Consider the following 15,593-nt stretch of genomic DNA (forward strand, 5'->3'; position numbering starts at 1 on the left):
AAAACTGAACCAGAGATGTTTAATCTAAATCAGACTTTTCCAAGCAGCAGTAATTACAACCCGATCGATAGAGATTTTTGGGGCCGATACAGATTAGGGAGTAAAACATTTTTGATACCGTTATTTCAGAAGATACAGTATATATATTTGTGCGTTGCTGATTCTGTAAAATATAAGGTTTTGTATTGGTGCATATCAGCGAACCAATGCAGACCAAGATATGTCTGTAAAAGGCTGATATTGGCTGATTTTTATTGGCCAACTGATAAATTGGTTGGGCTCTAGCTGTAAGGCTCTAGTTTTTTGAACAGATCCACATGAGCTGTTGGCCTTTCTCCAGTCTTTGAACATATTATGAAAATTCCACTTTTGTAGTGCTTCTACACGTTAATTTGGGTATCTGGCATGTCTACCGTCCCAAAACTCTGGAAAAAACAACTCCTGCGATTTGTTGTGGTTCCTCTATATCAGAAACAATACGATAGAGTGCGTCGAATGGGATTACGACCTTAAAGTACGTCATTTTCCAACCATGCCCATGTAGGGAGTCTCGCTACATAGCCTTGGACCACCCCCCACCATCGCAAGCTAACGCTATGTAGGCTATGTAGCCAGTTCAAGGCTACGTAGCCTTGAACGATGACTGAGACGGTGAGCCGGAACTGCGAAAAAGACCAAAGGAGATGAAAAGCCACACGAAAGAGAGATTTTAGGGGGGACCCAGAGAAAACCGGAGCAAATGTAATCAGACTTTAACAAGCAGAGACGTACCTGGTTTCTGTTGTGAAGCAGCTACCTCAGCTTATTAAAGAGGCAAAGGACGGGCACATGAATGAGAGCATGTGTTGGAGTGTTTTTGTGAATGTGTGGAGCGGAAATCTAACACATCTGGACCTGTTTGTTGCTTCACGACAACAGCAGTGTTAGCGTGTGCACACGGTGGTTACAGCAGAGGAGTGTAGCTCTGTGCTGACAGTCGTGATAATTTATTAAACGCTGTGTAATGACGGATCGCATGACTGCTGCAGCCTGAAGCCACGTTAAGTGAGTCAGGTTGGTAAAACATAAACTCCTCAGGTTTCAGCTGCAGCCGTGAGATCAGTGACCTTCCTCAGTGTAAACTCTAACAATAACTTTGTGTTATGAGTCTGTTCAAGGGCAATGTGTTCAGTGTTAGAGGAGGTGGAGTGATAAATCACATGTGAGTGCGAAAGCCTACGTTTAAATACGTTACAATCAATCCGCAGAAATAACAAATTACCATTAAACAGATACAACAACAAACTCTTTGTAAAGCAGACTATATGATATATGATCAGATGATTCATTTATCAGCAGAAAAAATATTTTAATCACTGATGGATTACTGCAATTGATGTTATAACTAAAACTGTGAAAAGATGCCGACCATTCTCTGGTGGCAGCTTATGATCAGGGGGCGGATCCAGTGTTTTCTTACTCACTTTCTTTAACTTTATGAGATAGAACTAATATTTTTACATTTTCACCGATTTTCCAGGAAACTAGAATGACTCTCTGGAGTGTATATCTCTGCCAAGGCCCAACACTCCCCTTAAATTCAATCAAGCTGCACTAAATTTCACACACTCACGGATAATTTATTGGCACCTTCACTGACGCACACCGCACGCTTCCTGGAAGTTTGGAAGTAATCTGTTGAGGTTTTTTTTTGTGTGAAATCTTGCTTGCAAACAAACCAACAAACATCTGAGAGTGGTGAACACTTGACGTCCTTGTTGGAGGGAACTAATATCTATGAGTGTGTACATTCGCTGCGCCTTGATTGAATTTAAGGAGACTCTAGGGCCTTGGTGGAGTTATGTGCTCTACTGTATTTTCTTAATTGCTAACAAAAATATTATTAAGTGCAGCCTGGAACCATATGTCGCCTGTGAGGTGAGATCCTGGGTGAAATGGCACTCTTCTGTGAGTCAACATTAACAACTCCGAGCTTCTCTCGTCCGGATTTCAGCAGATGAACAGTAAGAGGACTGATCAGACAGATGTTTACTCTCCCCTGTCTCCAGTGGGAATTAGGTCCCGGTGTCCGACGGTATCGATCTCATTAGGCCGCGTGTTGACGTTCTCCCTACATTAACGTCTATAATCCACATGCTTCTCATCTCCCCTCACTTCATTTTGCAGGGCCAGTGACCCTTCGTAAATATTAATTACAAAGAAGAGGACAGAAAAAGAAGTGAGAGGAGATGTTCCAAGATTCATCGGAATCTGTGGATGAAACACTTCAAGTACAGAGTGTAAAGGACGAGAAGAGCTGCAGTGTCTTCTTCTTGTTTTCTTTCTTTTCAGACAGCTTCTTCTCAAATTCCACCTTTTCCTCCCCTCTCGCTCTGACAGAATAACTTCTACTCTGGTTACACATGCTCACACACACACACACACTCACTCGTGCTGTACACACAAACTGTCACACACTTCACATTTCCATGAATCCCTCTCTTCCTCTGGCACAAACTTCCTCTTGTTTTTCCTGCAGGATTTGAGTTTTCTCCCTGTTGCCACTTCTGACCATCCGTCCTGTTCTCTCTCTCTCTCTCTCTCTCTCTCTCTCTCTCTCTCTCTCTCTCTCTCTCTCTCTCTCTCTCTCTCTCTCTCTCTCTCTCTCTCTCTCTCTCTCTCTCTCTCTCTCTCTCTCTCTCTCTCTCTCTCTCCTCTCTCACTACTTATATCTTAGTGAGGTCACTCATTTGGCATTATGCATTCCCTAGCCCCTTACTATATCATCAACCCAAAACCTAACCTAAACCTAAACCTACACTTTACCTTAAAACTTTTTGGTCCCTTTTCTGACCCTTATCAGCCTTCATCTTTTCTTTGTCTCCCTCCCCCTTTCCACCTTCTCTGTCCCTTTGCCCTTTAGCTCACTCTCCCACTACTGTGTGCAGATTTCTAAAAACAGTACTCTCTTTCACTACTACTTACTTACCCTGCCCACGCGCACACCACACACACGCGCACACATGCACATTCACACACACACACACACAAATACCTGGTTCCCCATTTGCTTCCACGCAACAGTAAAAACACATGTACACACAGCCAATCACACTTGTGATGGGCCTCAGGCGCGCAGTGTTATGACAAACACACCTAATAGATAATAGCATGTGTCACACTCAGTCTGGCTCACTCCCTACCATCGCAAAAACACACACACACACACATGCACTGACAAACACACACATGTATGTACAAGCCTGGGCAAAGTCCTGCATTCATCAGAGCTTTGAACCGATCTTCAAGCAATGATCGGACGTATAAAAATGCGAACCAACACACCACTGCAGGAACAAACAAGGCTGGAGAGCACGAGCTAATGTTGAGTAAATATGTAACTCAATGAGTCAGGCTCAGTGCTCACAGGACGGCTATTAGCACTGCTGGCACACAGCGGCCTGTAGGCTGCCAGCTGCTAAATCTGTTTTAACATAGGGACTATCGCCCAAAGTCAGATAGAGACAGAGAGAGAGGAGGATGAAAGACGACGAGAGGCTGCCAAATTATCTGGAGAGAAAAAGTCAAGGGCTCATGAGTGCCAACCTGTCTCCTGACTCAAGTGTCTACTTCCACTCAGTGAGAGCCCCATGTGGAGTGAGTGTGAGAGTGAAAATGAGTCTTTAGCTGTGTGTGTGCGTGTGCGTGTACGTCTATCTTTTCACCTCCCTCTACACTCTCACACAAATCGGACCTGCTGCCAGTGGCCTGCGGGCGTAAATAACCTGATCACATGTCCTTCATGAAGTATTTCTGTCCCCATGATCAAATCTTAAAAGGGGACTATAGATCTGTTTCTTTCAGTTTATCTCATCTGTCTGTTCCTCCATCCATCATGTGCAATCTCTCGATCCTGGTTGATCCATTTTCCGTGAAAGCAGAGACGGAATAAGCCCAAGAGAGATACCTGCCATTAGTCTGTCCTAGTGATGGATTTTTCAAAATAAGGGGCCATCGAGGGGACATCATTTACACAGAGTATCCAATCCTGAAGCCCCCCCCCCCCGGTCCATCCTGAAACTGTAGATCTAAACATCGTCTAAACTTTTGCGACTTGATGGACAACTAACTTCTTAATGTTAAATGTTGTTTTAAAGTGTGTTGTTGAAAAAGACATTGACGTCCATCCATGATACATGACCCTACATGTGTCATGCATTACTCCATAGATAGTAAAGATCTGTTTTTGGTTTACGGGTCAACTACTTAACTCTTGTCTAAATAAAGATGCAGGAGCTGTTTTATGGTTTCACTATGAACAAGAATACCTGGTACCTGGTAGAGCATGGAGGAGAGAGTCCTCCACGCTCACACTGTTTCTTTAAATAAAGACGAAATGCCTCCCAAAAATATACTCTCAAAATCAGTAACTTTCCATGTGTTGTGGCTCCTCTTTTATTTCCTGACACAAGAGTTGATTGATGGTATTTAAAACAAAAAAAGCCAAATATGGTGGAAAATCCTACTGTTAATATGAAGCAGCCACTGTAAAAGGTGGAGAATGCGTGAGCTTGTCAGATGTGGTATGCTGAGATGGTGCATCTGATTAACATATGTGGAACTTTCTGTATTCGGTGCTCTTTCAAAAATGTTTTTTATGCCTAAAATATTCCAGCGTACCAACAGAGACCTTATTTTTACCAAGATATTAGAGATATTAAATCGCTGGTAGGACCTCTGAGAAAAAACACCTGGCCAGTGAAAACTCCCAGTGTGGTTGAAAGGCTCTATTCACTCTCAGTCGCACACTTAATTGAGTGAAATCAAGTGTGGCATTCCTGTGTCAGTGAGAGCTGAGTTACGGCGAGGTCGCCCTTACTTTCTCACCTGTGTGTTGAGAGTGAGTTTGGCCCGACTGACACCCCCGGCCCGTCTGTGTCTGGCTGCTCTTCTTGGCAACATCGACACACACTTTGATACTGATACTGTTTTCACTGTGCAGCTCTGAGAGGTACGAAGCTGCTCGCAACCACGGATCCTCACTGCAGCCAGGCCGGGAGCCACGACACGCTGTTCAACTCACACTGTTCACACGCAATAACCCGCAGACATAGGCAGACACACACATGTGCAGTCACAACAATCACGGTAGCTTCACACTACAGAGGTGTGTGCACTGGTTGTGACCCAATGTGCCCTGCGGAGGCACCAGCAGGTCGTTTCCATCCGAGTGCTCAGAGACAACCAGCCAGTGTCGGAGCCGGGGAATGATCTGCCTATCTAATCCTCTCTGCTGACCTTCAGCTCCTCGTTTTACAGCCGTCTAACTGTTCCCTTCGACACATGGCGTGCATATAAATCAAAAACAACTGCAGGCTACACACAGATGAGGCAGAACACAGCAGAGGTGAACATTTGGCCACCTGAAGTGATTTACTGGTGCTTAGAGGATGGGAAGCCAATAAATTAAGGGGAGAATCCCTTTTGTTTCTGGGGATTACGTGTGAAGGTTTTACCTGTGAGAAGCACCTGCGGTACTCCTTCTCCGGCCCAGAGCACCTGATGACCGGAGGCGCTCCTCTTCCACCGTCCCGTTCTGATTCCCCCCCCAGGTGGGGGACGTGGGGTAGCTGCAGAGGGTAGATGCTCCCCTCGGGCTGGGCCTGCGGGCTGAAGCCTGGGTGGAGCTCCCTGTCTCTGTGCACGGGGCCGGGGCGGTGGAGGGAGGTGGAGAAAGGTGAGGCGATGGCGTGGGAGTTGGGGCGTGAGAGAGGAGCGTTGGGAGGGGGCGGAGCGGTGACGGAGTGCCAGTCAAAGCGGTGGCGGCTGGATCCGGACGGCGATGAGGGGCGGGAGAAGGAGCGGGAGGACGGGTGCTGCTCCCTCCCCCTCCCGTGCTCTGTGTGGGAGTGGGAGGGTCTGTCGACATGGCGGTGAGGTTTGCCAGGCGTTGTGGTCGTGGTGGGCACCTCCTCGGCAGCAGGGGGCTCCGGGCTCTCCTGCTCTACGTTCCTCCTCTCCTCCTCTCTCCTCACCACATGCCTCTCTTCTCCATCACTCCCCCTCTCTTCCTCTCCCCTCTCTGCCTCATCCTCAGCCAGTCCAGATGTTGGTGATGCTGTGCCGTTGACGGTGTGGCGAGCCTGTCGGTTCGGGCGGTGCAGAGGGAGAGAGAAGGGGACCCGGCCGTACCCGAACTGACCTGGACGGATGTTGGAGGACCTAGGAGCCAAAAAGAAGGAGAAGAAGAACCAGGAGATAATACATTTAGAGAGAGATTTACAGAAGAGCAGAAAGAGCAGAAGCAGACGCAGAGTGTTAAATGTCCAGTGTAATTACAACCGACATGAGCGGGCAGAAATAACCCAGCAGATACCAGAGGCAGAGACGGGCACAACTCCAATACTCGGAATAATGAATGTTCTCTAATGCACAAACAATGCAAACACAAGAAGTGGACATGAAACAGTGATCTGAGGAATCAGTGGTTATTTTATTTTGGTGACGTTAGTTAAGAATAAAATAGTTTTTCCTTGTATTTTGTAATTGGATGCAAATCTGTTCTGATTCTACTGTAATGTGGTGGCTCTTGCTGCTCATCCTAGAAACCAAGTTGTTCTTATTTATCCCAAACAAACAAACAAACACTGTTGCTAGTGGCAGTGATGCAGAACTCGTACTTAAAAGTTTCCATTACCAAATCAGTTAAATTAATGTTTATAGCTTTTTTTTGTTAAATAAAACAATTTCACTACTAAGAAAACAATAACATTTTTGAGGCTGATACAAATAATGTGTCAATATAAAGTTGAAAACAGCTGGTAACGATGGTTATATTTGTGTTTAAGAAAACAAACGTACACATACAGACATAAAGTCAACAATTCAGACAATATATGCAAAAGAAAAGTCCAAGTTGAGATATCTAATCTAAAAATAAATATTTGAAGGATTTCTGTGAAATGTGAATATTTGAACTCTCAGTAGCTGTTCTGGAGCTTTTGATCAAATCACGCCGCATTTTTCTGCGGCTGCATGTGTGGCAGATGTTGCAGATGTGGCCCATTCATCATCGAAATGCAGATTTTCTCGGGTTCTACTCATCCATGCTTAGTTTTAAAAGTACTCAAAAGAAATGGAAAAACTCGACATCTGCACGCTGCACCCATCAGCACTGGGCACCTCCATCAGCAGAGGAGGATTGTGTTGTCTGATACGACTGAAAGCTCTGGACCAGCTGCTAAATGGACCTTGTAGGGCACATATTTTGTCTGGCATAACTTTGGTGGGTCAGTGTAATTACTTGCTACTTATCAACCATTAAACATGAGGATATTAATTTATGTTGCAAGCTTAATCCTGTCTCACCTTCTCGCTGGCAAACCCTCCCGACTGGGGGACACCGACCTCCTGCTTCCACTTCCTCCACCCCTCACTGCTCCTGGATTGGTCGGTCTCCTGATGACCCGTGCCGGCTGGGTGTAGCCATGCGAAGGAGCGTGATAGGGAGATCGGTAAACGGACACATGGTCCTGATTTGTTGGGGAGAATTCTTGTTGGTAAAAAGGGAGAGATGGATTAGCCTGTCCGGGAACAGGAGCTCCTCCTCCTTCTCCTCCTCCTCCTCCTCCTCCTGTGGGGGCATTCCGATACAGAGACAATCCTGGGTTGTGATTAGAGGAGATCGGCGGGGAGTGATAAGGTGGGTGTTGCCCAGGGAAACGAGGGGGGTAGTAGGGAAACCCAGGTGAGATAACAGGACCTCCTATACCCCCGGGCCGATAGCCCGCCCAGTTAGGTGGGGAGTGGGAGAGGGGAGGGGACTGTGGAGGAGGTAAACACGTCCTGCTCCTCTGTGAGACGCCAACACCGCAGGTCTGAGAGCATTCTGACCACTCCCCCCAAACAGACCACACCCCATCCACAGGCTCCGCCTCAAACACCTGTCTGGACCGTCGGCCTGTCACCTGACACACGGATGAAAAAACAAAACAAAAAAACAAATATTTTATGAAATGTTACTTTTCAAAAGGTCAACTGATTAATTTCTTGATGAATTGATTGATCATTAGCTACTAAAATGCTAACATCTAACAGATCACAAGCTCCTAGAAGTCTTCTTAAGATAATTGTTTTTGTCCAAACAGCAAAACCAAAAGTTTTCAGAACATATTCACGTTTAAGAATTGTAGAATAGAGAATTTTTTTGCTTGATCAATTATTCAAAATAATATAAAAGGGGTTTAGTTTAAAAACATTTATAATGGTATGCAGCATAAAAAAATACTTTGTTTAATATAAATCGTTTTTTGGTACTATTGTTCTACTTTTTAGAGATAAATAAAGTAGTAAGGAATATGACTCACTTTAGAATAGCACTACAACTAACTGTGACCTTAACTCTGCTGTCAAAACTGCAAACCTTGGCAATATTTTAAAGAAGTACTTAAATTAGCAAAGCTGTTGCCACTGCAAAATTTTAAATCTCTGGAAAGACTTATTTCTTCACAGTAACTGAGTCGACTGATGAGCTGCAGTCTCGTGAGTTTCCTTCCTCAGAGGCCAAAATATATAAGAGCTGAACCCTTCACAGTTCCCTCAGGATTAGGAGAGACTCAGTAACCTGCCAGCAGCTTGTGAGCAAATGAATAAATCCACTGGAGCTGGTGTCATACAGAATGTACGCGCTGCAGGGACGACTTAATCAGAGCTAATCTGGCTGTGAATTTGTGTTTGTATACGTATATATGTGCAAGTGTGTGTGTGTGTGTGTATGTGCCAAGTCAGTCCTTGATCCCTTCCTCGGTGACTGTAGATAAATGTTTCTCCTCTCATTTAATAACTGAAGCTTTGGCCAGGTTGGCAGATCGGCAAACATGAGAGCTGAACAAAAGTTTCCATTCTGAAAGAACCAGTTCATGAATCAGTGCTCCACTTCTCTCCTCTCCGTGGGTTTGAGTTTGTGTGTGTACACGGGCAGAAATGTGCTGGTAAACATTCAGTTCAAAGTGTCTGTGGATGGAGGAGAGACGACAGGTGTAAGTTGTGAGTTTGTCTCTGTTCAGTCCAGCTCACCACCTAATTAAGGGTTCCTGCAGAGGTACGAGGTAAAGTGGCGGGAAGCGAGCAAGGAAAGAGAAAGTGTGTGTGTGTGTGAGTGTGGAGGAGAGGTGTGGTGGGTCATAATGACTGACATCAAACACACAGCTGCCACATAACTGGGACCATAATGAGCTGCGGTGCGGTGACCCTGCAGCAGCTGCCGTCGACCTCTGCAGCTACTGGTTAAACTCCTGCGGCGCGGTACCACCAGCAAAGAACCAGTCGAGGCTGTGAGTGTAAACTCCAGGTCCTATGTCCTTTTATCACCATTAGGTTATGTTTTCATTGCTGTGTTATTTAGCAGGGTTACTCAAAAACTACTAAACCAATTCTGGAAGGGCAGGACATGACCCAAGGACGGACCTGTTCAATTTTGGAGTGGATTGTGATTAAAGGAGCTGATCCAGGATTTTTATTCCCACTTTCTTTAACAAGGCGAGATAGGGCGTTAGCCTTGGCGGAGACGAGCTTTCTAAACACCCTTCAAGTTTTTTAAATAAAATGGTCAAACTGCTGTTATTGTGGCCTCGCTCCAGCTCTCTTTGACAGAGAGCTTCAATTTTTTTCAAGTCTGTCGTAAAACAAGACCCAAAAATATATACGATGATATGGAAATCCATCACTGTAATTACCATGCTGCCCCAATTTATGAGTAGCAGAATCAACTTGTCATATCATCAGCTGTGAAGTTTTTACACTTGTTAGCAAACAGTTGTTTATTTAAACATCCAGCAGAATGTGGTATTGTCTTTTTTTGCTCTGATTTTGGTCTCCACCAACTCCTATGGGAAATATCTGTCCTTTTAACCACTAAATTCTCCCCAGCGTTCGCCAGCCTGTCACTAACTGTGTTTGTCTGCTAATTGGTGCTGAAAACAGCTGAGACGACTGTATGAGAGCGGTGGGAGTGAACCAAACCAGTAAAGTTGTGCGTTGGACGGATGAACAATGAGCTGGAAGTCCACAAAGCTCTGTTAAATGACTCCTCTCACATTGTGCGATGTTATCATCTGCATTTGTTTTGTTCGTTTGTCTGTTAGTTAGCAGGATTTGGCAAAAACAACTGGACAAATAACGATGTGGGTTAAGAGAGAACCAAATAATATTTAACGTTGCAAGAGAGGGCAGTTTTTATTCATTTTTGTTGATTTCTCAATGAATAACTCATGGATGTTGGGGGAAATAATCTGGCATGTTTAGGGGACTGATATTGTTTCTGCCATTTGGTCCAGGCACAGTTAAATTAAATGTGGGGTAGTATGTGCTCTTGAGGGCCTGTCCAGTTTGAACTTTGTCATTTAATATATAAAAACAACACACAGCTGCTTTTAGATAATAAGACCATTAAAAAAACTAAGATTATCTCCTAAATGAATTGTCAAAGAGCTAAAAATAACAGGCCAAAAAGAGGAGGTTGTTTATTACAAAAATGGAGAATCAGCTGTCGGAGTGAATCAAATCAAATGGGGATTTAGCAAAGACTTTTCATCAAAATCAAAATTCTCTCTTTGTGTTGTACAGTAAACTCATTGCTCGGCTGCTGTGGAGGGAACTCAAATCGGTAATTTAGCACCAGAAAGACGATCGCTTTGTAGTTTGGCTCCATTTCAGATCAGGACAAGGACTGCGGATCCATTTGAATCATGTTAACAAGCGAAACAATAACAGTGACCAAAGTCTAATGTCGTGTGCATAACTCTTTCAAGTGTACATAATTATTCCCATGGGCATGTGAGCATAAGACAGACGTGAACAAATGTGAATCTATCCTTTAATTGCCGTGACCTTTCACCCCTCCACAGGGGTGCCATTGTCGGCGGTTGGGACTTATGATGAGTTAATGACTCACCTTCCGTTTGGCGGCCTTGGTCACAGAGGTCGTGACCACCACAAAGCCCCACAGCACATAGAGCCTGCAGGGATAAAAGGCGACAGAGTGAAAGAAGTTGCAGATAAACAGAATATTGAAAATCAGCAGGTTGAATAAGCTCTTTCATAAAAGGGACACGACTGTTCCATGATCTAAACGCAAAGCGGCGACATGCTGGGTGAACTCACACAGACTTCCATTCTCCTCGGCTCAGTGATCGCCAACTTTCTTCCCCTTCAATGTACATTTATTTAAGGACAGAGTCAAACGTGTTGAGCGAACCCCCTAGCGAATGTTCCAGTGACCTAACTGTACTTTAGCAGCCAATTATACCACTTTCCCTCCTGCCACAGGTGGTGTGTGGGCTCAACGGGGTCGAACAAAGGTTTCTTTTTCCCTCCAGGGTTCACGGGCAAATATCTCAATTAATCTGGGGATGCCTGAGAGGTGCTAACAAACTAATGGGTTTAAACAGCAAGCATGTTTTCCCCCTGCATGCCTCTCTCTGGGGCTGTACACACCCTGAGGATGTGGTCATACACACACACACAGACACACAGACACACACACAACCACCCTCTCAAGCTCAATCACTCACAACATCCAAAATCATCTTGTACTGAGGGGAACTTTTTATTTGAGGTCTGCTCTTCAAGGGAGTAGGTTTATGGTTTCCGATGGTGTTGAGTGTCTCCTTTAATTTTGGGATAGGAGTCCTTAAATTTAACGTGGAAGTGCTGCAGGGAGTGTTGACCCACAGCAGGGTGTGCACCGAACAGGCTGCCAGCTCGAAAAAGTAATTTATCATCGTCGGTCTGGTTTTGTTGCAGCAAAATTGTTCCAACTCAAAATGAACTTGTTGCAAGAAGAAATTCCTTAAATCAGCCGGTTATTGCGTAATTGTCCCAACTCCAACCACACAACAGAGTGGAGACAAGTGCACTGGAAACAAGTGGAACCCCATCTCTGCCTCTGCCAGGGACCAACAGCCCGAGCATGATACTTAACGACTTATAAAGATGGACATTTGAGCGCTCACCACCAGAACCAAACCATCACCACCGCAATCACCAGTCCGCAAGCCACATGCAGCCAGGGTAATTGGTCCCTTCTTCCCAGTGTGGTGCACCGCCGTGGTCTCTGGAAGCTTCCCCAACACCGGACTACACAATTATCCCCGAAAAACTCAGACAAAGGTTCCGCAGAGCCCGACACAACAGAGCCGCTCAGGCCGAAGTAACGACCCCCTACCCGCGTCCACGTTTCCCTGGCCGCTACAGTGGCACATTGTAGAATAAACTCTCGGAGCCGCGGGGACAAGGGAAGGGGAAAAGGGAGAGGGAGACATTGCAGCGGAAGAGGACTCACAGAAACCCACCCTGAGGAGAAAGGGACAAGAGGCTAACCCTCAACCCAGATGCCTTCGGGTACATTCCTATCATGGAACCTGCCCGGCGCCTGGTGCGCAACGAGAGAGGCGTCGTGCGTAAAAGCCAAATAGCTCCGCCGCAAAACAAACTTTTTCAGAAATCACAGCCACAGTGAAGTGAAACTCTGTGTGGGCTCCAGGGAGGATGCAGAGCTCAGGCTGGTGTGATGCGGTGCGCGGAGGCAGCAGATGTGTGAGAGTTACCTGAACAGGGAATCCAGCAGCATGCTCCTCCAAATCACTCCGCTGCTGATCAGAGATATGGATGATCAGTCTCCAGGTTAAAGCTCCAGCCTGGTCCGTGCAAAGCAACGCAGTGAAGTCCTGAGAAGTTCCTCTGCTCCTTCTTCTGCTCTCTCTCTCTCTCTCTCTCTCTCTCTCTCTCTCTCTCTCTCTCTCTCTCTCTCTCTCTCTCTCTCTCTCTCTCTGTCGCCTTCCTCCTGTCACAGTCACTCCCCGTGATTTTTTTGGAGAGTGGGAAGGGTTCCGTTTTTTCTCTCACTCTCTCTTTCTCCCTCTCTCCCCCTCTCTCTCTCTCCCTCTCTCTCTTTTTCTTTTTCAGCCTCGTTCACTCCACAAACTTTTTTTTCTTCTTTTCTTTCCTGGGTCCTTATTATAAACTGGTGTGACGCCTGGCAGCCAGGGGGCCAGAGGGGGAGAGGGGTGAGAGGGGTGAGGGGATGGGGGGGGGGGGGGGGGGGGGGGGTAGTGGGGGGGACAGGAGACACAAAATGGACAGATTACACAACTGTTTCCCTCTCTCTCTCTCTCTCTCTCTCTCTCTCTCTCTCTCTCTCTCTCTCTCTCCCTCTCTCTCTGTCTCTCTGTCTCTCTGTCTCTCTATCTCTCTCTCTATCTCCCTATTTCACACGCTAAAGCCATGCACTCCCACTACTGCCTCTCTCGCTCTGTCATTCAGACAAACACACACACACACACACCACTATGGGCCCTGACTAAGCTATAATAACTCAGAGAGCCGCCTTCTTAGTTGCAAAATCCAACATAAGAATGCTCCATTGTACAGGGGCACACTGATCAGTAGTAATGATCTATTGTCGGAACCGGCCCTGAGCTTGACACTGCTGGGAGAGTCCAGCATTATGGACATACTATTATTGTGCCAATACATGTTCAAAGTAGAGAAAATTATTATTTTCTTGTTGTGTGCATGGCTGTTATATGGCTGCTGACTTACCGCAAGTGTGTAGCTGCACATGCAAACCATACTTCTGAACAACACAAGCAGGGTTGTGTTTTCTCAAAGCTGTTTAATCACAGTTGAACTCTGGAAACCAGACATGCTCCACCAATTTGGAGCATAGATAAGTGCACCCTAGAGACATGTGTCTTCTGAGCAGGATTGATATCCCTGTGTATATATATGTGTGTGTGTGTGTGTGTGTGTGTGTGTGTGTGTGTGTGTGTGTGTGTGTGTGTGTGTGTGTGTGTGTGTGTGTGTTTGTGTGTGTGTGTGTGTGTGTGTGTGTGTGTGTGTGTGTGTGTGTGTCTGTGTGTGTGTGTGTGTGTGTGTGTGTGGGAGAACGGACTCATTTTTGTACCCTTTTGGTCCTTTTCCAGCACAAACACTGACCTGGTCAGGACCAGTTTGTCCTTAAAGGGAAAACGTCTCAGTCCTAATGAGGCAAGATTCTCCATTCTGCGGTTCTGATAACGTTTAGGGGTCAGATGTGAATAGGTTTAGGTTAAGGTAACGGTTAGGCAATTAGTGACTATGGTTAAGGTTAGAATAAGTCTCCAGGAAATCAATATAATGTCCTTGGAGGTCATGGATGCAAAACTGTTTGTATGTGTGCACTTATATATTTGTAAGGACCATTTTGAGCATAGACGTTATGGAGTGAGGACATTTTTGGAAAGTGAATACCATATGGCTATGTGTGTGTGTGTGTGTGTGTGTGTGTGTGTGTGTGTGTGTCTGTCTGTGTGTCTATGTGTCTGTGTGTCTGTGTGTGTGTCTCTGTGTGTGTGTCTCTGTGTTTGTGTTTGTGTGGTCTAAATCTGAACTGAAACCTGCTTGATGCCAACTTACATAATAATAAAAAGATTTTAATCCACCGACATTCCATGTCAGTTTTTCCAATGCCATCCAAACAGCCCAGTGGAAGCAGTGGGGGGGTACAGAGTGACACAGAGGGTCAAATGAAAAGGTCCCTGTGGAAGAAAGTGTGTTGCTCTCTCTCTCTCTCTAAGAAGGCTGGAACCCGGCCAGGATTTCTTCTGTTAACGCTTGAAACCGTTAACTGTGACTTTTCAAAAATAGGTCACAGCCAAATCGAAGGTCATGTACAGGATGCAAGGTTTCCTAGTAGCGCTTATCGCAGAGATCTTTAGCTGCACAGACAGAACTGGTATTCATCCTCTATCTATTGAGGTTGACGGATTCCATAACATCACTGAGGCAAAGAGACTGTGTGAGAGAAAGAGTCACATGTTCGAAGGGGCTGTCGAGTCATGTCGACAAGACAGAGATGATTTATATTTCTTTTGATTTGAAGACACTGAATGTCAGTCATGAGAATTATGTGATTTTCATCCTCTTAAATTTTTTTGGGACTCTTATTAAAGTTGTTTACGAATATATATGTGCTGTATTGTTGATCTGGTTCTTCTTAGTCATTTGTGGTGTCTTTTCACGCCTCAAGTCTCTTGAGGCGTAGTCACATGCACGACACAGTAATAAATAACATCATCTTCATCGTGAAAGAGCAGAAAGAGGAGCGATTCAGCAAAGGGCCGACACGCAGGAGAATAAAGGTGAAAATTAGCTCGAATGGGAAACACTAATGAGACTAAAAACATTCACTGCTGATCCTCTGGGAGATAAAATACACTACAGAATTTCTAGAGCTGTCTCATCCTGTCCTCAAACGTTTCCCACCCTCTCACTCCTGAGAGGCCAGACAGTGGAAATGTGGATGAAATGATGAGTGCATGGAAGGGTTGGGTTCTCTGTGAGTTATGGTCTAACTCACACGTCCAGTGATAAACACACCCAGGGCCTGCGATGTCCCCGGGCCAGACTGCCGCTGCTTTTCTTGGACAGGCATCCTACAATATGGGCGCAGCGATGGTGACGGAGATTAGCGACTTCAAAGTCCACTGCCAGCCAACAAGTGAAGCCTGAGCCACATTACAGAGCGGGCTTAAGATTCGATCTGTCAAAATACAAAAAGTAAACATCGGAGTTGG

The 15,593-nt window shown here is 45.5% G+C and overlaps 1 protein-coding gene across 2 annotated transcripts in view; it reads right to left on the reverse strand.

Moving 5' to 3' along the window:
* adamtsl4 (ADAMTS-like 4) overlaps positions 1–12,725 on the reverse strand; it is a 34,976-nt gene extending 22,251 nt beyond the window's left edge. For both annotated transcript variants that reach the window (XM_061080477.1, XM_061080476.1), the window contains exons 1-4: positions 12,585–12,725; positions 10,931–10,994; positions 7,348–7,946; positions 5,496–6,201 (exon numbers count right to left, since the gene is read on the reverse strand). In XM_061080477.1, coding sequence (XP_060936460.1) covers positions 5,496–6,201; positions 7,348–7,946; positions 10,931–10,994; positions 12,585–12,607 — 1,392 coding nt within the window. In that variant the 5' untranslated portion in view covers positions 12,608–12,725. The remainder of the gene's footprint in view (positions 1–5,495; positions 6,202–7,347; positions 7,947–10,930; positions 10,995–12,584) is intronic.
* Positions 12,726–15,593: the final 2,868 nt, after the last annotated feature.

This window comes from Limanda limanda, chromosome 11 (assembly GCF_963576545.1).
Source record: "Limanda limanda chromosome 11, fLimLim1.1, whole genome shotgun sequence".
Lineage (NCBI taxonomy): Eukaryota > Metazoa > Chordata > Actinopteri > Pleuronectiformes > Pleuronectidae > Limanda > Limanda limanda.